General features: G+C 40.8%; 1 protein-coding gene across 1 annotated transcript in view; it reads left to right on the top strand.

Annotated features, from left to right (window-relative positions):
• Nucleotides 1-3696: 3696 nt before the first annotated feature.
• The window catches only part of cbln4 (cerebellin 4 precursor), a 118068-nt gene continuing 95232 nt past the window's right edge, over nucleotides 3697-26532 (top strand). Inside the window, exons 1-2 of the mRNA XM_052031375.1 lie at nucleotides 3697-4011; nucleotides 5369-5485. Coding sequence (XP_051887335.1) covers nucleotides 3739-4011; nucleotides 5369-5485 — 390 coding nt within the window. The 5' untranslated portion in view covers nucleotides 3697-3738. The remainder of the gene's footprint in view (nucleotides 4012-5368; nucleotides 5486-26532) is intronic.

Below are 26532 nucleotides of genomic sequence, written 5' to 3' on the forward strand. Positions count from 1 at the left end.
ACATTTTATCCTACTCTAAGATCTATCTAGCCCTTCCCTCCCACATAGCCCTCCATTTATCTATCATTCTTGTGCCTATCTAAGAGTCTCTTAAATATCCCTAATGTATCTGCCTCCACCACCTCCACACACCCAGCACTCTCTGTGTAAAAAAACTTGCCTCTGACATCCCCCCACCATACCTTCCTCCAATCACCTTAAAATTATGCCCCCTCATGTTAGCCATTTTTGACCTGGGAATAAGTCTCTGACTCGATCTATGCCTCTTATTTTCTTGTACACCTCTATCAAGTCACCTCTCATCCTCCTTTGCTCCAAAGAGAAAAGCCCTAGCTCACTCAACCTATCCTCATAAGACATGCTCTCCAATCCAGGCAGCATCCTGGTAATTCTCCTCTGCACCCTCTCTAAAGCTTCCACGTCCTTCCTATAATGAGGCAACCAGAATTGAACACAATACTCCAAGTGTGGTCTAACCATAGTTCTATAGAGCTCAACATTACCTGGCAGCTCTTGAACTCAATACCCCGAATAATGAAGGCCAACATATCATACGCCTTTTTAACAACCCTATCGACCTGCATGGCAACCTTGAGGGATCTATGGACATGGACCGTAAGATCCCTCTGTTCCTCCACACTGCTAAAAGTCCTGCCATTAACCTTGTACTCTGCCTTCAAATTCAATCTTCCAAAGTGTATCACTTCACACTTTACTGGGTTGAACTCCATCTACCACTTCTCAGCCCAGCTCTGCATCCTATCAATGTCCTGTTGTAATCTACAGCAACCTTCCACAACACCACCAACCTTCATGTCATCTGCAGACTTGCTAACCCACCCTTCCACATCCTCATCCAAGTCACTTATAAAAATCACAAACAGCAGGGGTCCCAGAACAGATCCTTGCAGAACACCACTGATCACCAACCTCCAGTCAGAATACGCTCCATCGACAACCACCCTCTGTCTTCTAAGGGTGAACCAATTCTGAACCCACACAGCCAAGTTTCCCTGGATCCCATGCCTCCTGACTTTCTGAATGAGCTTTCTATGAGGAACCTCATCAAATGCCTTACTGAAATCCATGTACACCACGTCCACTGCTCTACCATCATCAATGTGCTTTGTCACATCCTCAAAGAATTCAATCAGGTTCGTGAGGCACAACCTGCCCCTCACAAAGCTATGCTGATTGTCCCTAATCAGTCTATGTTTCTCCAAATGCCCATAAATCCTGTCTCTAAGAACCTTCTCCAGTGATTTGCCCACCACTGAAGTAAGACTCACTGGTCTGTAATTCCCAGGGTTATCCCTACTCCCTTTCTTGAACAAAGGAACAACATTTGCCACCCTCCAATCCTGTGGCCAGTGATGATGCAAAGACCATTGCCAAAGGCGCAGCAATCTCTTCCCTTGCTTCCTGTAATAACCTTGGATATATCCCGTCTGGCCCCGGTGACTTCTCTATCCTAATGTTTTTCAAAATTTCCAGCACATCCTCTTTCCTCACGTCGACATGCCCTGTTTTATGCCATCCTCACAAACGTCAAGGTCTCTCTCATTGGTGAGTACTGAAGCAAAATATTCATTAAGGACCTCCCCTACCTCTTCCAACTCCAGGCACATGTTTCCTCTTTTATCCCTGATTGGTCCTACCCTCACTCTAGTCATCCTCCTATTCTTCACATACGCATGGAACATCTTGGGGTTTTCCTGAAACCTACTCACCAAGGACTTCTCATGCCTCCTTCTAGCTTTCCTAAATCCAGTGTTAAGCTCCCTCCTGACTACCTTGTTAATCTCCAGAGCCCTGTCTGATCCTTGCTTTCTAAACCTTAAGTAAGCTTCTTTCTTCCTCTTGACAAGATGTTCTATGTCTCTTGTCAACCATGGTTCCTTCAATTTACCATCCTTCCCCTGCCTCAATGGGACTAACCTATCCAGAACACCATGCCAGTGCTCCCTAAACAACCTCCACATTTCTGTTGACCACTTCCCCATGAACATTTGTGCCCAATTAATGCTTCCAAGTTCCTACCTAATGGCATCATAATTCCCTTTGCCTAATTAAATACTTTCCCATATCATCTGCTCCTATCCCTCTCCAAGGATCAAGGAGTCATGGTCACTGTCCCCAAAATGCTCTCCCACCAAGAGATCTGAAATCTGATCAGGCCCATTGCCTAGTACCAGGTCCAGTATGGCCTCTCTTCTAGTTGTCCTATTCATGTACTGTATCAGGAATCCTTCCGGGACACACCTAACAAACTCTGTCCCATAATAATAAACTGTCCCTTTACAATAAGACAAAGGGGATTTCTGAAGAGAAAAACTGAATTAACATTTCAGGTCAATGATCCTTCATCAGAACAAGGAATAATTTTAAAAAAACCTTAACATTTCCTAGTTCTGATGAATGACCATATTTGACTTGAAACATAAGCTCTAGTTTTCTCTCCACATAGGTGATCTGACCTGCTGAGTATTTACAATATCTTCTGTATCATAACATAAGGTTGTTCTTGGGATTTGATCATAATAGCAACTGTGAGTTAATTTTACCACCATGATGTTCTACCATGTTCCTCAAATGTTGATATTGATATTGTTATTTTTGATGGGCAGGACGGAAGGGTACTTTTTCATTTGGACATTTTGACGAGTATGATCCAATAACGACGGCTGCCACAAGGCGGCAGCATTGAGCATCGAAACGGCCAGTGCGCTGAGAAGTAACGTTGAACTTCCTCGGGGTTTATATTTCTCATGGGAATCGGATTAATATTCCACAAGACACAAAATATTTAGATTGTTTAACATTTCCCACCTCTAAAATTAATTGAAAGAAACACACCAAGTCTTAGACAAGAGTTACATTTGAACGTTTTAATTATAAAGTTTTGAAAACCTTAAGTTTATTTTCCATTGTTAACTTTGTTGTCTGAAAATGCTCGACTTTTGCAACAATTTGGTTATTTTCTGGCAGAAGCAGACTTATAAGTGTTTCTTATATGAAAGGGAAAGTGTAGGAAGAGCGAAGATGACTAAGTACCCGTTTCAGACACCTCTGCGAATATACACTGAGATTATCAGTAATATTGAGATAGCCTTCGCTCATTCATTACATCCTTAACGGTTACTCTTGTCTTTGGCGTCTTTCTATTGACATCTTACTGAATAGAATCATTACAGTTCAAGCAGAATTCGGAAGAGTATTCATTAGCGCCACTCTTCACACGTTTGGAAGTGAGGGAGGTCTGTGACATCGAGCTGGAGGGACTGCCGAATACACTGCATCCACTTGGATCAGACAGCGAGCTCGGTGAAGAGGAGACGGAACCAGCAGCCGGTCTCGGGAGTCTGGCGTTGTGCCCCGTCCGAAGTGGGACAGGGGGAATATTCACTGATGTGACAACGTCAAATCATGTCTTACTTGACGATGGTCTTTCTCGTCAATAATCCACACCGGGACTCTTAGATCAAGAAGGTGTTTTATTTTACTTGGAGAAGAGCGAGATCTACAGGGGACGTTGGACTTTGAGGTGCAATGCAATATTTGCTGCAAGAGGTTCTGCTAATTCGTACTGGGATACCCAGATGTAGAACAGATTAAGTGGAGCTGCTTTTCGCTCGTACAGCAGGAATCCGGGAAGGAGGAGACGAAGGGTGTTGCGGGAGTGCGGCAGGGCGAGAGGGGCTGATCCCAGCCTTGTGTTGGCTCTGTGTGTTGGAGACAATGCTGCCCATGGTGCTGATGGCGATGGGGGCTCTGGCACTCTCCGCCGTGCCAGTGCTCTCTCAGAACGACACGGAGCCCATCGTCCTGGAAGGCAAGTGCCTGGTGGTTTGCGACTCCAACCCGACCGGTGACTCCAAGGCGTCCTCCTCCTCCCCGCTTGGGATCTCTGTCCGCGCCGCTAACTCCAAAGTGGCGTTCTCCGCCGTCAGGAGCACCAACCACGAACCGTCCGAAATGAGCAACAAAACTCGGATCATTTACTTTGACCAGGTAACCGGAAAGATTTGGAGATAAACCCCACTCACACAACACGGGGATTCTCTTCAAAGCCAGCGCTTTTAGAACGGATTAGTGTCGAGCGATAGAGAGATGGTCATGTCGTTAAAACAGAGTTCACTTATTAAAGGATGGAGATGTAATGACATTGCATAAAGGGTTAAGTATTCAGCGTGGGATTCTCTCTGAAGGTCCGGTTGTCCACTCCATCTGGAAGTGGACCCCGTTTTAGAACAGGGTTGATTAAGATTGGGTTCAAACAGACAAAAGACGCAACAAGTGTAAATGGGGAGGGAGAGTGGGAGCGCTTGTACTGGTCAGTATAAGGGGTGTTAAACACACTGAAACGTAACGACAGAGATTACGGTGAAATAGTAACCTACTATGTAAGGGATAAATTTATATAATGATATTTCGCGAGGATGCGTTCAGCATATGTGATTAAAACATCATTACCAAGCAAATAGCGGAGGTTGCAGAGCCGCCGGCATTTGATACTAACAGCAGAAACTAAATATAAAACAATTCATTGAAATAGTGCATTCTCTCAGAGTCTATTCATTGGTTCCAATAGGTGAGAAATCCCAGCATCGAACTCGCAATCTCGTCAAGACTCGATTTTAAAACCGCCCGTGAGGGGTTCGCATTTTAATAGATAAACAAAGTTACTGGAGAGAAGTGACTTCTGATTGTGGTTTCAGATTGTAGGATCATGCTTCGCTGGTGGGGTTGGGTGAAAGAATGCACACGGCACCGGGGATTGCATGCTCGCTCTGCATTAATAACTTCACGCACTCTTTAAAGTCAGTCAGGCCTAATTACTGCAGCAACTTGTTCCGAAGGGATAGTAGATACAAAGTTTTAATTATCATAACAAGTACAGTGATTTCTGGATCCAACGCATTTATCATTGCATTGAATGAAACCCTCATTGAAATTTGCATGCTCTTGGTTGATAAAGCAAGAATACGTTGCATTTAGAAGCATTGGTCAGCAATATTCTGAAATAGTCAAACGATATTATTCCATCGAGTGGAAAATTATTGAAATTTGCTAAACCTTAATTTTTAATCATGTGTATCAGTATGTTAGTCATTGAGAATCAGCCAGTGATTTGACGGTGTTATCTCTACCAGGTTATCTCTACCAAACGCTGCGGCGAAGGGATTATGAAATTTCCTCCGCGTTAGGTGGCTCTCAGATAGCTCCAGCCAGTGCAATAATGTTACGTAGTTTAAAATTTGCAGTGGCTTTGAAACCCAAAGCTTCCCCCCCCCCCCCACCCCCACCGCCCCCCCCCCCTCGGGTTTCCAACTCGGACTGATTTGAGTTCCTCCTGTCTCTCTTGCAGATTTTGGTGAATGTGGGTAATTGTTTTACCCTGGAGTCAGTCTTTGTAGCTCCAAGAAAAGGCATTTACAGTTTCAACTTTCATGTTATCAAAGTATACCAGAGTCAGACGATCCAGGTCTGTATGTGTGTATTTATAGCTACTGACATTCCCGTCGCGGCAATGTGATCATTTAACCCTTATTGTTCTGAATTTCTTCCCTGGTTTTCCAAATACGGAAAAACAGAAGCTTTAACCCCAATGCAACTGCCATGTGTATCTTGCAGATGGATATGATACCTCCATGAAATCACGAATTTTAAATGCATTTGTTGCCATAAATCTCCCATAGAGGTCACAGGATCACTGAAAGATATGTCAATGTTGCATTTTTTATAGGACGTTTGAAATGTCTTTTAAACTGTGAACTTTTATTATTTTCACTATTAGTTTCTCTATGAAATATGCTCATATTACACATAGGAAATTGGGGCCAAATACACAATAGGTACCTTTAATTTCCTACAAAAATGAACTGCCACTAGAATTTGTGGTTGATAAATTGGAACTATGTGCAGATAAAATAAAAAGAGGATTCATTGAACAGTGTGCAGAGAATTTGATTAGGATCTCAATGGGAGAAAGCAGAGCCAGAAGCTCTCTGGCGATAGAAAATTTATAAGGAACCTTTCAGCTGGCTTCAGTTCTTCTGATATAATGAATTATACCCTATAGCACCAGCCAACTCCTCCAGTATCACTTGGTTCATCAGTTAGCACTGATTTTAGCTCTGAATAGTGGATATTTATGTTGTTTGAATTCCACCATTTTTCGATGGCCATCTAAAACACATCAACTTCCTTTATATTTATGATGCCTCCTGTTGATACTTGTGGTATGACACATTAAACCACCTCTTTATATATACGTTTATACGTCGTTAATTCCTTCGGTAAATGATACTGCTTATGAAGGTTGAGGAATATCAGAGTTTGTGTTTTCCATTGTCAGCATCAAATGTTCAATCCAGGCTTTCTCTCTGAGGCTAAAAATATTCTTTTAACAGAAGCCAGGCCAACACCAGCGATTTTTTTTCTCTCTGAAAAGATCGTAACAAATTACAAATTGTTCTTGCTGTGGTTTTAGCTGACAAACTGCTTGAGCCAGTCTCATTTAGAATTTCTACATTCATTTCAGAGAGAGGTGCTTTGGTCTGGATTGAAATCAAATTGAAATTCCAAAATGAAAATGACGTTGTGTTAATCCAGCAACCCCACCTCAGATCTATCCTTGTACTTTATTTCTAATTGAGCCATCTGTTGTCATATTATTAACTTTGCTCTCTATATTTGCAAAGTTGGTGAGATTTAGCATCTAAAGGTGAATTTTTCAATGTTATTTTATATAAAGGATTAATAATATATTGGATCTCTGGTTGCAAGACCAGGTTAATACCAGCTATCTTCAGTCACTTCTGACAGAGCAAGGTAAGGAAAAGTGGGCACTGAGCCAACCAGGGAACCAATGTTAATGAGATGGGCGTGCAGGAGAATGAGAGGAAAGTGGTGAGGTGGAAGGGTTTAGAAGGGAAACTCCAAAGTATGCAGTATGGATGGTTGAATCTATGACAATCACGACAGGATAAGGTAGGAGATTCACAAGTGACTGATCAGCAGAATGAAACATTGGACGGGAGGTTAGGATGAAGGAGAGAGTGTTGAATGAGACTATTATAGGTTTATCAACCATTGCTGCTGCCTTAAGAGTATTAACTTTAATTACTCCAGGCTTAACAATCCTCTCGCTAAATTCTCCCACTTGGGGCTAACCTTCGGAACCCTTATCGCACCCTCCCCACCCATCACCTAGCAGAAGCCATTGTTAAACTGATTTCTTTTCGCTGCCACGATTGACATTTCCTTCACAATGCCCCTTCAGCCATGAACAAGGTTTATGGGAAATGATTGCATTGATATGCTATATTAAAAATCAGGGGGTAATTTTATCAGACCATCATAGGGATTGGCAAAATTGGGCAGGCAATTCACATTACGTTATGCCCAGTTTATCTCTCTTTTGCTTCAGTGAGCTAAAGGGGTGTAAAATGAATGGTCAATCAAATCCCCTCAGTTGACCACTAGGAGGATTAGTTTAAAATCACTGCCCAGGACTTTTTCCTGATTCCTTTGTGAATGATCAAAAAGTCTCTGCCATGCTGACATATTGTAAAATCTTTAAAAAACATTCATTCAGACCTTTTCTCTCCCTGTCAATTGTACCATTCATTGTTGTTGTCATTCCAGATATTAGCTAGCCTGTTCCAGAATATTTACAGCTTTAATATCAGAAAATTTATTATTGGTCTCAGTGGGGGACCTTTAGCTTTCATTGTACCATCGTTTCCAACATTACCTTCTCTGAGACATCATCATTCTCTACCTCTTGTCAATGAATATTGTCTTCTATTGTTATGCCCATTCACTTCTTTAAGAAGAATAGTATTTTCTGAGGTATCCATTCCTTATAGACAAGTGGTAACAGTTAGTTAAATAAAAGACTTCCAAAGAATCTGAACCAAGCCTGGTGAAGGACTGTCAGAGAACATTTCTGCCTCTTTGTTTGTGCAATTGCAGGATAATTCACTGATCTCTCATTTTTTCACCCTCTCCTCTCTAATAATGCATAATAACTCAATCTTTCCATTATTATTCATTCTGATCTTGCACTGGAACGTTCATCCATCCTCCTTGAGTGATAGTTCTATTTATTGTGCACTTTATTGCACATTTTGCTCTTCTTTATCTTTTCCTCTTAGTTTTGTGTCAAACCATCCCCTCCCTCTGTCATCAAAACTATTTCCTGGAGGATTCCAGCTTTCAACATTTCACCCAATGCTCTTTCAACATACTCATTTCATTCCAAACATTGTTACTACCACCATAGTAATGTAGCCCAATGTGCTTCCATGAACATCTCTTTGCTACTCAAATTCACAATACCCTCCACTCATTTCTAAACTGGTTTCCTGTAGTATTATTAATGCATCGTCTTCTATCTGAGTACGACAGTGATACTCATAAGTAGTTTCTGGTCTGGAGTCGTGTTTTGGTGTTTCTTGGTGGACTGGGTTTAGGAACACAGTTATGAAATCTGTACTATTCTGGGATCCTTTGAAATGAAAAATTGTAAGTGATGTTTTGTGGGTGGCTTACATTTACATGATGAACCAGGTAAAGATTACTCCTGCTGTGTCCATAATGGCTACTGTAATCCCCAACTCACTGATAGTGAGTATATTTTAAAATCACTTTATAGGTCATGAAGCAATTTGGGATGTTATATTTTGAACAATCCTACATAAATGTACATTATTTCCTTCTTTTTTCATTTCAATTCATTATGAAATCAATAAATATTGATTAATGGAAATGTTAAATTTAGTTGCTGCAAAATTAATTATAATTTTTATGAAACAGAAGTTGAAGGTCTCAAGAAAATACAGGCTTGTAAAGTTTGAAAAATATATTCAAACAAAATCGATTGTAGGTTGAAATTATAGTTTGGGATGAATTATTGATCTGGGGAAAGGTCAAAGTGCCAGCAGAGATTACGAGAGGTCTGAGGTGCGTTGGACAAAAGTCAGAATTAGCAGGTGGTAATGCAGACTGGAAGCACATTCTCATAAAAGGTAAGCCACAAATAGTCATATAAAATTGATTTCACAGCCAAAAATCAATGGTTGTAGCAGTCTTGTAGCAGCACCTTACATCTTTTTGTGGAGTCAGCTGAACTATGGCCAAGGCCAAGGTCTATTGTGGTGTTGCAACATGATTGAACCCTGGGGTTCAATTTTGAGGTTTCAATTTCAATTTCAAATTCAAGGTTCAACCTTGCAGACTGATGGCATTCAAAAGGTAAATTGACTGCAGAGAAATTATTCTCAGAGATGTTATTTTGTTTTGGATTAACTGATATCCTATTATAAAAAGAAAAGAATGTGAGATTGGGTAGCCAACTTTAGTTGAAGTCTATCTCTGGAGATTTCATCACGTGACATCCTGCCTCCAAGTTTCTCATTCACTGTTGGTTGTCTGGCCTACCAATCTGGTTAATAATGGTGGCAACAATACCCATAATTCTTGATGTCCCAGAAAATATATTATATGAATCAATTAGAACACACAAATGCCAGTATCAGTCTGTGTACACTGCATCTCTTTGTAGTGAGTGATTTGATCTCATACAGTAATAGGAAATTAATTTTAATTGCAAGGACTCCAGATTAATCTGAGAGGCTTTGTATCCCTAGCATTAGACCACATAAAGCTTAGACCATGTTAAGCACAACATAAGTATATACAGTATATACATACTTTAAAGGTTCAGTGTGTAATATTGTTAAGTAAATACAACTGAGTTAAAGCAGGGTTTAAATGTCATTTGATGAGCAGCAATTGACTTGCTGACTAGAATATGTTCATCAATTTCAGGCTGCATTTCACAAGCATTCCAAACTTTAAGAACTTTTTGCTTCTGGACGTATCGCCTTCACAGAATTAGCCATTTCATTAAGTCACTCTTCTGGCAATGGTCATTAATGGGTCAAAATTTGCTGGGTAATGCTAGCTGTTGTGTGGCAAATTGCCAGCATTTACCCCCTGCAGGCATCAGCACTTGGAACTCCTGCACAAATGCAAAGTCCTGAACTCGCTGTTTGAGCTCTGCGGGAAATTGTCCCACCCCTGGGCTTTGCATGGTGTCTGATGCAACATGCTGCATTCCCCAGTATGAAGTCTGGGGTTTCTCCCTGCAGAACTTACAGAATATCTAGGTTTCTGAAGCCTACAAAAAGCTTGACAGTGTAGACAGCCATCTGACAAGTTTGTAAGGGCAGAGCTTGTCTGGCTAGCCCACCTGAACAGATGTCATTGCACAAGACCCCATGCAGAACCCCACCAAGCTTTTGTCCAGCAGGTTCACCCTTCCCGATTTAAATCATAGACACATGTGAACTTATCAGGAAATGTAAACACTGAAGTTTTCTCGGCAAGCAATAGGCACAGAGATCCACTTTCAGGGTCTAATTACAAAACACTGGATTTATGCTTCATAACCGGATTGTGTTTCCTCATGTTTTTGTGTGCTATGCATTTTAGTTTCAATGAAAATTAAAAATGGAAAGAAAAAATGGAGACCTACTGCAAGTTGTATTGTTCGAGATTTTACTTCTGGGTCATTTGTACTTCAGGTGTTCTATCCAGCAAAGGAGCCATGATGTGGCAACGTGTGTGCAGTGCATACCTGCATAACCACTTCTGGGACTTTTGTCCACGTATCCAGGCTGTCGAGAGATGTGGGCCACTCTGGTAGAGGCAGGGTTCCTCAACATTTATGATGCCTACTTCAGCTTTACTTATAGGAGACCTGTCTGATCAATTCTGATCCTTCGAGTCTGTGCGGGGAACATGCCCTTTAAGTAATATCTTTACCTGATGTTCCCTTGGCACGCTTCTCCACACTGGCCCCATCAATGGACATCGGTTGCCCTCCTCCCTGTCCAGTCAACTGCAACTTATGACTTCATCTCACTCTCAATGACTTCCAGACTACGGACCTGAACCTCCCTCATCCCAGTGGCCAGCCCTTGCCCCCTTGCCCTCTGTCCACCCAAGCCCTTAGCAAACTGCTAGGGTAACACCCTTCCAAGCATTAGCTTGATCTCCTGAAAAGGCTGAGTGGCCCAGCCTCACACCCCAACTTCCCTTCATTCCCTGGCCTGTCACCCACACTTCTAAGCTCCATGGCCCAACCTTCTTGCCAATCTGCTAATCTACCCTCCTTTCAACCTCTGACCCATTTACCATCCTGTCGTCCTCACCCTTTTACCACCCCACCAGTCTGGTGCCACTTACCATTCACCCCAACAGCTCCAAAATCCTTTTCCCTATCTCTGATCTCTCTCTTTTTTGACTGCCCATGTGCGACCATCCCTGAAGTCAGCTGATGTTACAGCACGTAAACCGAAGGACTCCCCTGGTGGAAGGCTTGTTGGTAGCTCTTGATGTGCTCCCGAAGTTTTTCAGTGAACTTTGTACAAAGCATTAGTTAGCCTACCATATGTCGCTTCATTAATATACCTTTACAGATGCCATTCAAGGTTAACATCTAAAGAGGTCACTTCAAAAGTTGCAAGCCATTAAGACCAGACTTAAAATGCCCTTTCTGGCTGTCAAGTCATTTCCTTACATCTATTTAAATTAGCATTGAGAAGATCAGAGGATCACATCAGCAGTTGCTCATTTAATGCACCCTACCAACATTACTCCTCATCGGGGTGGCTGTCAGAGGGAATTGGGCCTTCTTTGTATATCTTAGTCATGTTGGATACTTGACTTTGTTATGTTTTTGGTATTATTATCCCAGTTATCATTAGGAAAGCAAAAACATTAATGCGTCAGAGCTTTACATTATTTAAAGGCAGAGTTGCCATAAAACTAGTCAAGGTTCTGAATTTATGACCACTATTGAATGGTGCTAATTTTGGCGTGTGCCAAGCTCCTGTCTTACAAGTCATAAAATCATAACAACAAAACCATTTTAATGAATCTTAACTATAACAGTATAACATTAAATAGTTATGTAAAATTACAATAAATATCCTAGGGGAGGAAGGTGAGATTCCAAAACAAATTTCAAATCATTTCTCACTGTGATTTCATTACGGTTCAGAACTTTTTATGTAACCTTCCTCTGAATTGATTTTTTAGCAGTTGAACTTAGCACAGTGCAAGCAGAAGACTCACAACATTACAATCCAAAACATTTCTTCCAACTGTATCAGATCGTGTCCAAGTGTATTTTGTAATGTAACCCTGTCCTTTATATTAGCAATGAAAGAAGGAAATATTCCTGTGCTGTTTTCTAATGTCCTATCTAGAGTATATATGCTATACCACACCCTTCAAAAGTCATGGAAACAGGCCAGAGCTGTGCATGGAAGGGAAATTTATCTGTACACTTTTTTGTTTTAATGTTTTAGGTATGGACAATAGTTGTTTCCTAAAAGAGTCAATTTGAAGACAAAATTATCATAACAATATTTCACTTTAGATGTGCTTTTAATTCAAGCCTTACTTGAATTTTCCAGTTTGGTAATCTGACCCCTTTAAAATCCTTCTGAAATGTTTTAAAATAATCTTTCTTTAAATTGCTCTTTAAGTGTTCAAACCCAGTACAATGTAAATCCTCTGTTTTTCAGCACATCTTTTTGATGGCAATTCAATTAGTTTGTTTGTGCTACAGTTTCACTGATTGGTCCAGCACTGGGTATTGGAGCATTCGTGCTTATCTTCACTTGCTGATTTTGCTTCCCCCTATGGATGGTCTCTGCTCCAAAACTCCTCCCCAGGTTATGAACGCCTGACTTATGTACAGCTCATAAATACGAATGAGCATTTGGGAAATCGATGGGATGGATTTGCCGGCTGCTGCAGGGCTGCAGGCATCTTTTGCCTTGTGGGAATTTGGTTCATAGCAATATCTAAGTGGTTGAGTTAAATGTCTTGGTTTAACTACACTCTGTCCTTGGTTGGCCTGTGTTTTTATTTAAATGTATTGCTCAGCAGCATTTCTGACTTGTGAACTGTTCAGGTTACGAACAGTTTTCAGGGATGAATCCCTGTTGTAACCTGGGAAGGACCTGTTTAAGCAGGTGTTGGTATTGGAATTGGTTTATTATTGTCACATGTACCAAGGTACAGTGAAAAACTTGTCCTGCATATGTTCATGCTGATCAATTCATCACATAGTGCATTGAGATAGTACAAGGTAAAACAATCACAGTGTGTAAAATAAAGTGTAACAGCTACAGAGAAAGTGCAGAACAGGAAGACAATAAGGTACAAGGTCATAATGAGGTAGATTGTGAGGTCAAGAGTCCATTTTATCATTCCAGGAAACCATTCAATAGTCTTATAACAGTGGGATAGAAGCTTTCCTTGAGCCTGGTGGTACGTGCTTTCAGGCTTTTGTATCTTCTGCCCAATGGGTAAGGGGAGAAGAGATAATGTCTGGGGTGGGTGGGGTCTTTGATTATGTTGGCTGCTTTACTGAGGCAGTGAGAAGTATAGACAGAGTCCATGGAGGGGAGGCTGGTTTCCGTGATGTGCTGAGCTGTGTTCACAACTCTCTGCAGTTTCTTGTGGTCCTGGGCAGAGCAATTGCCCTACCAAACCTTGATGCATCCAGATAGGATACTTTCTATGGTGCATCAATAAAAATCGTTAAGGGTCGATGGGGACATGTCAATTTTTTTTATTCTCCTGAGGAAGCAGAAGTGCTGGTGAGCTTTCTTGGCCCTAGTGACTGCATGGTTCAACTAGGACAGGTGATTGGTGATGTTCAACTCTTAGGAATTTGAAGCTCTCAACCCTCTCGACCTCAGCACCATTGATGTAGACAGGAGCATGTGCAACACCCCCCCTTTCCTAAAGACAATAACCAGCTCTTTTGTTTTGCTGACATTGAGGGAAAGGTTGTTGTCAGGACACCATGTTTCTAAGCTATCTCCTTCCTCAACTCCGACTCATCGAATTTGAGATACAGCACATTACAGTGGCGTCATCTGCAAACTTGTAGATAGAGTCAGAGCAGAATCTGTCTACACAGTCATGAGTGTATAAAGAGTAGAGTAGGGGGCCGAAGATGCAGCCTTGTGGGGGGCCAGTGTTGAGAGTAATTGTGGCAGAGGTGTTGCTGCCTATCCTCACTGATTGTGAAATTGCAAGGTGTGAATTAAAACTCTGTCAACCTCCCTCTGCATAACTGGCTTAGACCTCCAGTGAGTGGTGAGATTAGCAGAGCCATGAGATCTAGTTTTATGATCTGACAAGGATTCACTAGGATCAACAAAAGGGCTTCTGTGATACAGTTGTCTTATTTCTATTGGAAGAGACTTGAGACGTTGCCCATGTATTTTTATATCCACAGTTTCATTACATGGAATAGTATGCTTTCTGGTGCATCACTGGTATCCATTCTTTGTAAGATCTTTAATACTATTCTTGGTTTACTTTTGAATTAGCTTCAGTGTATTCTCCAAAATATGCTCCTAGAGCAAAATACTGCAGATACTGGAAATCTGAAATAAAACAAGTGCTGGGAATGTTAAAAATCAGGCAGCATTTGGGAAGACAGAAGTGGTGCATGAAACTTGCTATTTGGTTCTGGTTAACCCAGTTCCCAAATAGCTGAGGTGCTCCAGCAGGAAAAAACACAATGGTAATCTTATCAATATTTTGCGATGTTAAACCGAGTCGTTTCGGAGAGTAAGATTAGATGGGGTCAATGGTTACATTCTAGTTGTATCTCCATGCACATTTGAGGGCTTCTGAAGCTTGATTCTACCGTTCTGCACCTAAGCTCTCTGAACCTGGTTGTGGTTGGTCGAAGATCAGTGGTTAATATTTTAGGTTAATGATGAAAAGTGATCAAAATGTTAATTTTGTTTCCCTCTCCACATATACTGTCTGACCTGTTGAGGATTTCCAACACATTCTGTTTTATTTCAAACATTTTCCTGTGGGATGAGACATACTTCCCTTAAACTATTTTAATTTATTTAAATAACTAAGTGTATTGCAACATGAGCAAAGGTTCTCAAAGGTCCCAGTAATTCACTTCCTCTGAAAACAGTTTTATGGCTGAGAAACAATGGATCAGAATTTGTTGTGAATATAGCATTTAATCATTAGAGATTTGGTTATCTCCCCTGGGTCAACTGATATTAATTTGTATTATCCTCACAATTTTTGCCTTTGACAAAATTCTTCAAGCCCACTGCAAATGTTAGGTTTGAATCAATGTTTTTTTTCGAAATGCTTTATGTTATCTTTGAACTACAAATTTATAGCTCCAACTTTACAGGTGTGGGACTCAACCTAATGTGTCTTTGTTTGATCTGTGTGTTTTGTATTTAGACAGTATACAGGATTAACATGTTAATTGCTGATTAATCCTTTGAAGTCCTGTGGTAGATCTGGTGCTGGGGTTGTGTTTAATGTCTTTTAATTCCAGGTAGTAATTACTCCCCTACTCACAACCTCTAATGAAAATATGACCACCAATATGTGTACAAACAAAATTTTCACTTTTGAAAGGGGCCAAATAGTCTTTTGTCTCATACAAAAATAACTTGATTAATGTAATACTTATAGCTTTATGCATCAGTCCTTCCTCAAGTACGAATGACAAACAGTTAGTAGTAAAGAACCAATTGGCCATTAACTCTAGGCTCTATAAAGACCCACAAACTGAATGCTTTATTTAGAGAAAAACTGCTGATTGATTGTACAACTTGTCTTAAATGACACGTTTTTCCCCAGTGATTCTCTTTATTTCACAGAAAAATGTTGCTGGCCTTAATCTTTAAGGAAACTCTCAAAGATTTCCTACAATAGTTTGCACTCAGATTTATATAATGTTCCATAAAAGCCACTAAGTAATTTATGACCAGAGAATTTTGTCTTGTCTAGTATCTCATCAGCTGAGTGCACTGTGCAATCCACTACTGAATGGTACAATGAAGAGATGTGTGTACTGGACTGACTGATCTGAGCTATGGCAGTAGAGAACCAATAACCTCTTGCATCCCTTGGCTCCAAGGGAAGCAGAGTGTCCAGGATCCCAGATTTGATCATTATCTGCATGTCTATTTAACTATCGGGGGTGGACTGGCCTAGGCTCAGAGGATATTCCAGAATTTATCTGATCAAGCTTATGATCACATGGTTAGATTTTGACGTGCACCAGTGTGAACAGACGTTAGTGTTTTGGCAACATGTCTTATAGCTCTCCTGATTTTTCTTTGACTTTGTTGGAAGAAACATTGGGAGAAATATAAAACAAACTGCCAACATTGCAAATACCCAATACAAAAAACATGATCTAACCAAGGGCTTTGAATAGTCTCTCCGAAATGTGAACCTTGGGACAGAGTTTCAGCATTGGGGCAAACAACAGTTCTGGTGCAAGTACAATCAGAATAGCGCCAGTTTGAATTTCTTCCCCTATGTTTCTGCTCAGCCATTTGTATACAGTGAAATACAAAATCTGCAAAGAACCATCACAATATGAAAGTGTTTAAAACATTGGTGCCTGACCAAAGCCAACATCCTTGCCACAAGATCATCCTGGCTTCATGAAGTGGCAATACTGGTTAGATAGGAGATCCTTCTGGTCAGCTAGTCTTTCTGTGAACTGAGCTTTTAACATTCCATGTTACCTATTTCAAATACAATTATTCTTCTATGAAATTTTATAATCTTCCACAAAATAGACATTAACTAAATTAGTAATTAACTAAAATCTGCCAAAACCCATCTGATCCGTGCTGGTTGGGAACAACTTCCAGACTATTCATTTACATCTTTCAATGTCGGTAAATTATTCATCATCTCCAAGCAGTTGCCTGTAATCTGCAGCAATGGATTAATACCAATAAACTTCATCTGTTGTCCAGCAGAGGTCCAGCACATTTTGTCAGCAAAGGGTGAAATTAGTATCATTAGCATCATTAGTACCTTGAGGTAGCCTATGTAATAAAACATCAATGCACTCCTACCACAAGGTCAGCAATGGGAAATGCTTCAGAAGCCTGTGCATCTGCATACTCCATACCTGGAGTCCACTTTCCTAACTGCTGAACGCCCAAAGTTTCATGCTGAAACTGGGGAGACAGGAACAAAGTTAATGTTTCAGGTTGCTGACCTCATATAAGAGCTGGAAGAAGCTTGAGAAGTATTTGTTAAGTGACAGGGAAAGGGACGGGAAGAGAAAAGACCTGGTCTGTGATTGGCTAGAAGTGGTGAAAGGGATAATAGTACAGAGCAAAAGGGGATGGTAATCTGATGAATATCATGGGACATGGACATGGGACATGAGACATGGACCATATCATGGGACATGGACCATGAGACATGGGATCCAAGGGGATATTGCAGTGTGGATCCAGAACTGGCTGGCCCACAGAAGGCAAAGAGTGGTTGTTGAAGGGTCGTATTCTGAGTGGAGGTCGGTGACCAGTGGTGTACCTCAGGGGTCTGTACTGGGACCCTTACTATTTGTGATTTTTATAAACAACCTGGATGAGGAAGTGGAGGGGTGGGTTAGTAAGTTTGCGGATGACATGAAGGTTGGGGGTGTTGTGGATAGTTTGGAGGGCTGTCAGAGGTTACAAAGGGACATAGCAGGATGCAGAGTTGGGCTGAGAAGTGGCAGATGCAGTTCAACCCAGATAACTGTGAAGTGGTTCATTTTGGCAGGTCAAATATGTTGGCAGAATATAGTATTAATGGTAGGACTCTTGGCAGTGTGGAGGATCAGAGGGATCTTGGGGTCCGAGTCCATAGGACGCTCAAAGTGGCTGCGCAGGTTAACTCTGTGGTTAAGAAGGCATATGGTGTATTGTTCTTCATCAATCGGGGAATTGAATTTAGGAGCCGTGAGGTATTGTTGCAGCTATATAGATCCCTGGTCAGACCCCACTTGGAGTACTGTGCTCAGTTCTGGTCGCCTCACTACAGCAAAGATGTGGAAGCCATAGAGAGGGTGCAGAGGAGATTTACAAGGATGCTGCCTGGAATTCGGAGCATGCCTTATGAAAGCAGGTTGAGGGAACTCGGCCTTTTCTCCTTGGAGAGACAGAGGATGAGGGGGACCTGATAGAGGTGTATAAGATGATGAGAGGTATTGATAGGGTAGATAGTCAGAGGCCTTTCCCCAGGGCTGAATTGGTGGCCACAAGAGGACATAGGTTTAAGGTGCTGGGGAGCAGATACAGAGGAGATGTCAGGGGTAAGTTTTTTACTCAGAGAGTGGTGAGTGCGTGGAATGGGCTGCTGGCAACGATGGTGGAGGCGGATATGATAGGGTCTTTCAAGAGACTGTTAGATAGGTATATGGAGCTGAGTAAAATAGAGGGCTATGGGTAAGCCTAGTAATTTCTAAGGTAGGGACATGTTCAGCACAGCTTTGTGGGCCGAAGGGCCTGAATTGTGCTGTAATTGTTCCATGTTCTAATATAGAAATTGAAGTATAATTAGGGATCATTATTACTGACATCCAAACAAAATGGGACTATGGCTTGAACACAATGAAGGAAGAGGGTAAACTTATTATTTTTGGTTTTTAATTTTTAGTTCAGTTATCTTACATCTGCAATCGATTCATCTCAGACTTCATGCATAGCATCAGTTTGACATCTGTGCCTCAATGTAGCCTTGTCTGTTTGAGGCATTTAATTCAGGGTTTTGCAGTTAGCCGCAAACCAACAGTGCTTGCTATCCACCTAGAAAAAGTGACTGCGAAGATCGAGAATTCTCTGGTTTTTCATTTATAAGGAGAGATTAGAAAGGCTGGGTTTGTTTTCGTGGAGTCAAGGAGGCTGAGGATTGACTGATAGAGATATCCAAGATTATAACGGGGTAGACAATAAGATCCTTTGTCCCACGGGGGGGTGGGGGGCTTGGGGCATAAACTCAAGGTGAGACGCATGAGGTTTATTGGGGGATATTTATTCAAGCAGAGAGTGGTTAGAATCTGGAATGCACTGCCTGAAGTGATGGAGGCAGATACTCTCACTACACTTAGGAAGGAACGAGACAAGCACTTGAATTGTCAAGGCATAGAAGGCTATTGACAATGCGGATAAACGGGAATAGTATAGATGGTCAGCGTGGAAGTGGTGGGCCAAAGGACCTGTTTCTGTGCTGTATGACCAGAAGTGTCCTTGCAGTCCAGCAGCAGTGATGTCATCAAGCAGACTGAGCAGCAAATCACATTTTCTCAGATGGTGGAGCCGGGAGTATAATGCACAATTTTTAACTAACTTCTAGACTTCCACATTCACGCACACATTTGTTCCCTTGCAACCAAAACCTTGGGTCTCAATCACAACTGAAGTTAGGTTCTGTGTGGCAAAGAAAACATGGGTGCTATTCTAGTTCACCATTTTGCATGCACTAGAATTTCGAAGCAATTATCTGGATGAGTTTTGGGCATCTGTTGAGCCATTAATGACAGCTAGATCAGAAGACAGAGATGGACATTAGGCCACTTGGATTTCTGACAACAGCAGGTGTCCCAGCAGGGGGAGCTAGAGAGGCAATGGTGGAGTGCAGGTCAGGTCATGCAGTTAGGAAATAGTCCAATGGCAAAGCTGGGAAAGTTCAAACTCTATCAGAGTTTGGATAGGAAGAGTTTGTTCGTATATCTGGTGACTAATGACCAAAGTTCCCACTGAAGAAAAGAGAAGAGGGTCTTTAAACATTAAAGTAGAATGTTAAAAAAGAATATAATGGTCAGGAATCACATTAGCTGTGGTAATATTTAATGTGTGACTTATAATCTCTTTAGGATCATACTACCTCTAAAGTTATCTGGAATATGGTCATTTAATACTCCTGCCACTTCTGCAGCTGCTTTTAGATGTATTTTAAAATGATGCATATTTCAATATAATAATTCACCGTGCATTGAGTATGATCAATGATCGAAGTCTTCAACTCCAAAAGAAAATGCTGACAATAAAATTGAAGAATCAAAGGGTAGTTTTTCAAATTATTGTTATGACAAAAATTGCCATTTTTCATGTCTGGAATAATAAATCAAACCAAACCAGGTAATCAGTTAATTTCAGCAGTTACGAAGTGACAGAATAAGAAAACCACCTCATTTTTGTTCCAAGAAGTGACACCTCCTTGTTGCGATGTACGTAAACCTCCCATTGGCAGAACTTCTCCGACATTTCTGTTTTAATCATTTCCCCTTCCTCAATAGTTCTCAGAGAGATTTCACAGAAAAAATTAAACTTAATCAGTGTCTAGTTTTGAGTGTCATGTTATAATTATGAACAAAGGGCTCCATTAGCCTGCCTCCCACAATGCTTTCAGAATTAGCCTGTAAAAGCAGCAAGTTCTACACCCACACATCAACTGTCCATGTGCTGGAATATTAAGATGCAGTAGTTTGTTCATATGGTAGCTAGTTGATTAGCATTTGATCAGTATCATCATTAAGTCATTCAGGAATGATTAATTTATTCATAACTACATACAAATAAAGCTACCAAACTACAGCTTATTTTTAGGTTTAGGTTACAGTAGATTTTGCTTTTACTTTTATCAGAAGAGAACTCAAACCAATTTGGCAAATTAACATTAAAATTCAGTTATTGGTAGCACATCACACTTTAGCCCTCCCCAATGTGCGTCTTCTGTGAAGGAGTAATTTCCTGGAGTGCTTGACTGGACAGTAATGAAAGTGCAGACCCAGCATGAAGGAATAATGAAAGATAATGGCAATTGTCACAGGAGATTTTAATCTACATATTGATTGGACGAACGAAACTGGCAAAGGTATCATAGAAGAACAACTTGTGGAATGCATCAGGGATTGCTTTTTAGAACAGTACATTGCAGAGCCTTCCTGAGAATGCACTATTTTAGATTTGGTCTTATTATGTAATGAGGATCTCGTGGTTAAAGATCCCCGAGGGGATAATGATCACAAGTGATAGAATTCCAAATGCAGTTGAGGATGAACATCATCGGACCATAACCAGTGTTTTCAGTTTAAATAAGGGCAATTATAATGGTATGGGGGAGGAGTTGTCTAAGGTGGATTGGGTAAACAAGTGAGGAGACAGGTCAGTGGAGGAACAGTGGCAGATATTCAAACAGCTGGTCTATAATGTTCAGCAAGAATTTATCCCAATCAAAAAGAGGGATTCCACAAGCAAGAGGCACAATCCATAGTTAACAAAGGAGGTTAAGGATAATGTTAAATTGAAAACAAGGGTATACAAAGTGGCAAGGGCGTGCGGTAGACCAGAGGACTGAGAAGTTTTTAGGATCTAGCAGCAGAAAACTAAAAAGCTCAGAAAAAGAGAGAAAATAAATTTTGAGAGAAATCTTGCATGTAGGAAAAGAATAATCAGTTGAAGTTCCTATGGTTGTATACATAGAAAGAGGGCGGCTAAAGTAAATGTGGAGTCGTTAGAGAATGAGACTGGTTAATAACAGGAAACAAATGGAAAAGATGTTGAATTAATTTTTTTAATCAATCTACACTGTGGAAGACACTGCTAATATCCCAAAGAAATCAGATGGGATAATTCTAACTAACAAGGTAGGACTTACAAAAAGGAAGTGATTGCAGAGATAGTGGACCCATTGGTTGAAAATTTCATAACTCTCTAAATTCTGGGATGGAAAACAGCCAATGTGACTCCCTTGTTCAAAAAAGGAGAAAGGCAGAAGACAGGGAATTACAGGCTTGTCAGTTTAACAGCTATTATTGGCAAGATGCTAGAGTTAATAATCAAAGCAGAAACAGCTAATCATTTAGGAAAGCTGACTATAATTAAACTAAGTCAACATAGTTTTATGAAAAGCAAATCCTATTTGACAAATTTGCCTGAATTCTTTGGAGATATAACTGGGAGAGTTAATAGAGGGAAACTTGTAGGTGGAGGATATTTAGATTTCCAGAAAGCATTTGACAAGGTGCCATATGGGAGGCTGGTGAACAAATTAAAAGTCCATGGTATCGGAGGAAGTGTGTTAGAATGGTTTGAAAGCTGGTTGTCTCATAGAAAATGGAGAGTTAGAATAAATAAGTCCTTTTCTGACTGGAGTACTGGAGGGATCAGTTCTTGGCCTGCAATTGTTTACTATTTACATTAATGATCTGGAGGAAGTTATAGTACATAAGGTTTGCAAATTTGCCAATGATATGAAAATAGGCAGAAGGCATGAATACAGATGCTGCGATTCTGCAATGGGATGTAGATCAATTGAGTAATTGGGTGAAAGACTGGAAAATGGAGTTTAATATGGGGAAATGTGAAGTCATGCATTTTGGGGAAAGAAATCCAAAGACAGATTATTATTCTAAATGTAGAGAGACTGCAAGTGAGTGAAGTACAGAGGGACTCTAGCATTCTAATAATTTGGGTCTGTATTCTTTGGAGTATAGAAGAAAATGGGTGAACATATTCAAACCTATAAGGTACTAAGGGAGCCTGCCAGCGTAGATGTTTGGATGTTTTCACTAGTGGGAGAGTGTCAAAAAAGGGGACATAACTACAAGATAAGGTGACAGTGATTTAATCCTGAGATCAGTAGAAATTTCTTCTCCCAGAGTTCCCTGCCCAAGAAGGTGGTGGAAGCTGGATCATTAGGAGTGTTTAAAGTGGAGGTAGATAAATATTTGATAGAGATCGAGGGATAGAGGGGTGTGGAGAAATGGTACAGCAGAGGAGTTGAGGCCAACATTGATTAACCACAATCATATTAAATGGTGGGCAGGCTTGAAGAACCAGATGGCCTACTGCTGCTCCAATTTTCTTGTGTTCTTGTGTTGGATCGGGCTGTGGTCTGATCGAACAGTCTAGCGTTTCAATTAGACTCCTCAAATTAGGGAGTGAGGAGGAATGAGAAGGGGAAGGCAATAGTGAGGAGAGTTCTGAAGAGGATGAATGTAGGGAACTAAGTGTAGGAGGGCTTTGGATGAGCAGTGGCTCCAGGCAATGAAGTGTGACCTGAGGCGACCGCTAATTTTGCTGTGATAAGACAATGCAGGAACCAGCAGTCACATGAGGGGCTGAAGGTCAATATTTTTCTGAGCTGAAGGAAACTGGTGGAGATTAGCAACGATGATGTAATGTAGGTGAAAATCTCAGGGCAGAGGGACCACATTCGTTGTGTGTACAGTGTGCTGTGTACAGTTCTGTTACCATGTTATGGTGGAGGTTGCATTCCTAGAAAACAGTCTGTATCTCGATTTTATGTAATGAAAACCCACGTTATCTGCACAAACATCAAAAATGCAAGTTAAAACACTTGTTTATTTAGATTGGTAAATTGGTAGATTGGTTTATTATTGTCACATGTACCGAGGTCCAGTGAAAACTTGTCTTGTGCACTGTTCATACAGATCAATTCATTGCACAGTGCATTGAGGTTGTACAGGGTAAAACAATAACAGAATGCAGAATAAAGTGTTATTATGTATCAAAAGCTATGAACTATGTGCTGGTAAATGGGATTAGTACTGGAATTAGAATTGGAATTGGAATTGGAGTTGGTTTATTATTGTCACAGGTACCAAGATATATAGTGAAAAACTTCTGTTTTCATGCCATCCAGACAAATCAGTCCATGCATAAGCATATCTTGGGAGTAAAAAAGAAATCAGAATGCAGAATATAGTGTTAGGTAGGTACTTGGTGGTCAGCATGGAAATGGTGGGCTCAATGGCCTGTTTCTGTGCTGTATAACTATATGTCTCTGTGACTCTGTGACTCTATGACTGTGAAAGTGGAAGAAGGAATCTGGCAATAACACCGTTGTAAGACATGAGGTAATAAAGACATGGAGGTGGACGTGAAGGAAGAATTTTACAGGAGTGAAAAATAAATGGTCTTGTGCAGCAACCTCTCCCTGGGTGACAGCTGAGGCTGGGATATAACTGAGGTCAGTGCTGTGTGGGAGCTTGCAGGAACTGGAGAGACTTTAGTTTTGCCTTTAGTTCCAGCTCATCTAGCTTTTAATGTTTCAAAGACAACTGGAGTGAAAGCTGATAAAAGTGTAGAAAGCAGAGAAGTTGAGAAATCAGAAAATACTGGAAATACTCAGCAGGTCAAGCTGCATCTGTGGGAAGAGAAACAAAGTCAATGTTTCAGATCAAAGTCCCTTCGTCAAACCAGGAAGGAGGCAAAAGAAACTTGACCTGACCAGCATTTTCTGTTTTTATTTTAGATTTCCAGCACCTGTAGTTTTTTTTTGATTTTCACTTGTAAGTTGAAAGATCAGTATTTTCTGTGGATGAATTAAAGATGGCTACATGTCTTCAAAACACATCATGACTGGATGTAACAAGAACAAAAAAGTGGAGGCCAAAAATGAGGTGCTGGACTACTCAGTGGTGATCATGTGGATTTGGGAGAAGAAACCATTGCTCCCACACACCACTGACCTTGATTATATCAGTGGCCTTAGCTCTTACCTCACGCTAAGCCCAGGAACCAGTGTATTACGCATCTTCACTCCTGTTATATTCTTTCTTCACTTCTAGCTCTATATCTTTATGCATGGGTGAAAATTTCACTCCTCAGTTTAGTTGGTTGACAGGAGGCAAGAATGCATTTCGCAAAGAAGTTGCTTGTGTGCCAGAAGCTGAAGGTCAGGATCAGGCTTTCTGAGGATAGGTTGGTAACAATACAGTGAAGTGAGTCCTGCTTCACACAGAACTACTGCCTTTTCACGCTCCGCTGTTCACTGTATCTCCAACTTAGGGTGCTGCGCTCTCTAATGTGGAAATATGCAATGCACCTTTCCTCCCATCCCACATGAACTGTATCTGCCCCCTCTGTACCTTACTCATCTGAGGGGGTTAGGGTTAGGGTACAGTTCACATCCAGCCGCTCAATTTCATGCCATTCATGGCTGATGCATACGTAGCAGTGCTACTAATTTGAATGGGGTCACCCACCTTTATTATAAAGGTAAGCTTAACTAATGTTTTTGTTTCAGAGTATATTTATCTCTTAATAGGTTAATAGAAATGTAATGTGTCTCAATTACATTTATCACAATTTTAAGTTATTCTGAATTTTAAAATAACTGTTTCAATCTAACTGCTTTCAAATCTCTCTGAAACATTTAAGAATTGTGAAACATGCCTTCGACAGCAGCAAGCTGTGAGTGGCCATCAGGATGGGACGGTGGGAGCAGGATGTCATGTTCTGCCTCCTGAGACCTAGTCATTACCTGTAGCCATTTGGCATTGAAAAAGGACATTGAGTGTTGGCCTCACCCCATGTACTACAGCAGATTGATGCAGCCAAGGGATTGGTGCAAGGGGCTGAGTGTGTGGCCTGGGTCAGACTGAACATGATCCAGCCCAATAGTTTTGAAGGATGTTTGCTTACAGTCAAATGAAAGGGCAAAATCTGATAAAGTTGGTATGCTGGGGGTTAGGAAGGGCAACTGTGTGGCTCGGAGCAGATTACCAGAACTGGCACCAGAGGCAGTTGATGGCCTTCGTAAATAGAGAGAAAATAACTGAGGCTGTTTGCTGGAAGAGGAATGGGAATCGAGTAATGGCCTTACATCAGGATTCTGTGATTCTGGGCCGCAGCTGAATGAATCTTCTTTGTGATTAAGAATTCCATTATAATCCTAACAGAAGGGAAATAAAAACACAAGGCTAGTCAGTCACATTAACCTGTTCCTATGAATTACTTCATCCTACTTATTGAATGTTATTTCTTATACTTGGGGGCAGATCAATTCCTTGCTGGGACAATATGGTTAGGAGAGAAAGAAGAAGCATCAGGATCCTCTTCCGCTTTCTGTTAAAAATATTGTCCATTTACTTCCTTTCGCACAAACTTAACTATGAAGAAAACACAAACAACTTGTCTTATTATTGTGCCTTTCACAAACCTGGGATGTTCCAATGCTAATTAAGTACCCCCTTAAGTGTCGTCTGTCTTGTAATGTTTGGAAACACAGAAACCATTGTACACAATGAGATCCCATAAGTAGCAACGTGATAATGACCAAGCAATCTGTTTTAGTGCTTTTGTAAAGTTTTGGATTCTGGCAGGCACATCGTGGAGAACATACCATCTCTGCTGTGATAAGGTGCCATGTGAGAGTGGATGAGTTTTTGTTTGGATGTTTCACCTTGAAGGATGATATCTTGGACAGCCCAGCACTCCCTCAGCATTGTACAGAGTATCATCTTGGAGTGGGAATTAAACCTCCCACCTTCAGAGGTGTACGTGCAAGTAAACAACTTCAGGTGGAGAAAGAAGCATTGTAAAGAATTCCATTGAGGACTGTATGGGTTAATGCAATCGTATATGTGACCCCAATTTACAGAAAGAAACAAAATATCTTGAGGATTTTAACTGGAACTGTTTTTAATTGCTACTTTTTAGCAAAGGAATTGACTGTAAGCTTTATTATACAGTCCATGAACATTAATCTGATAGCAATCGCAATATGATGGAGTTCAATGAAGCGTTTGAAAGGGAGAAATATGAAGCAGTTACTAAGATTCCAGATTTAGGTAAGGCTAACTTTAATGTGATGATATGGAGACTGTGCACATCAAAC

The sequence above is a fragment of the Pristis pectinata genome, chromosome 16 (genome assembly GCF_009764475.1).
Source record: "Pristis pectinata isolate sPriPec2 chromosome 16, sPriPec2.1.pri, whole genome shotgun sequence".
Taxonomy (NCBI): Eukaryota; Metazoa; Chordata; class Chondrichthyes; order Rhinopristiformes; family Pristidae; genus Pristis; species Pristis pectinata.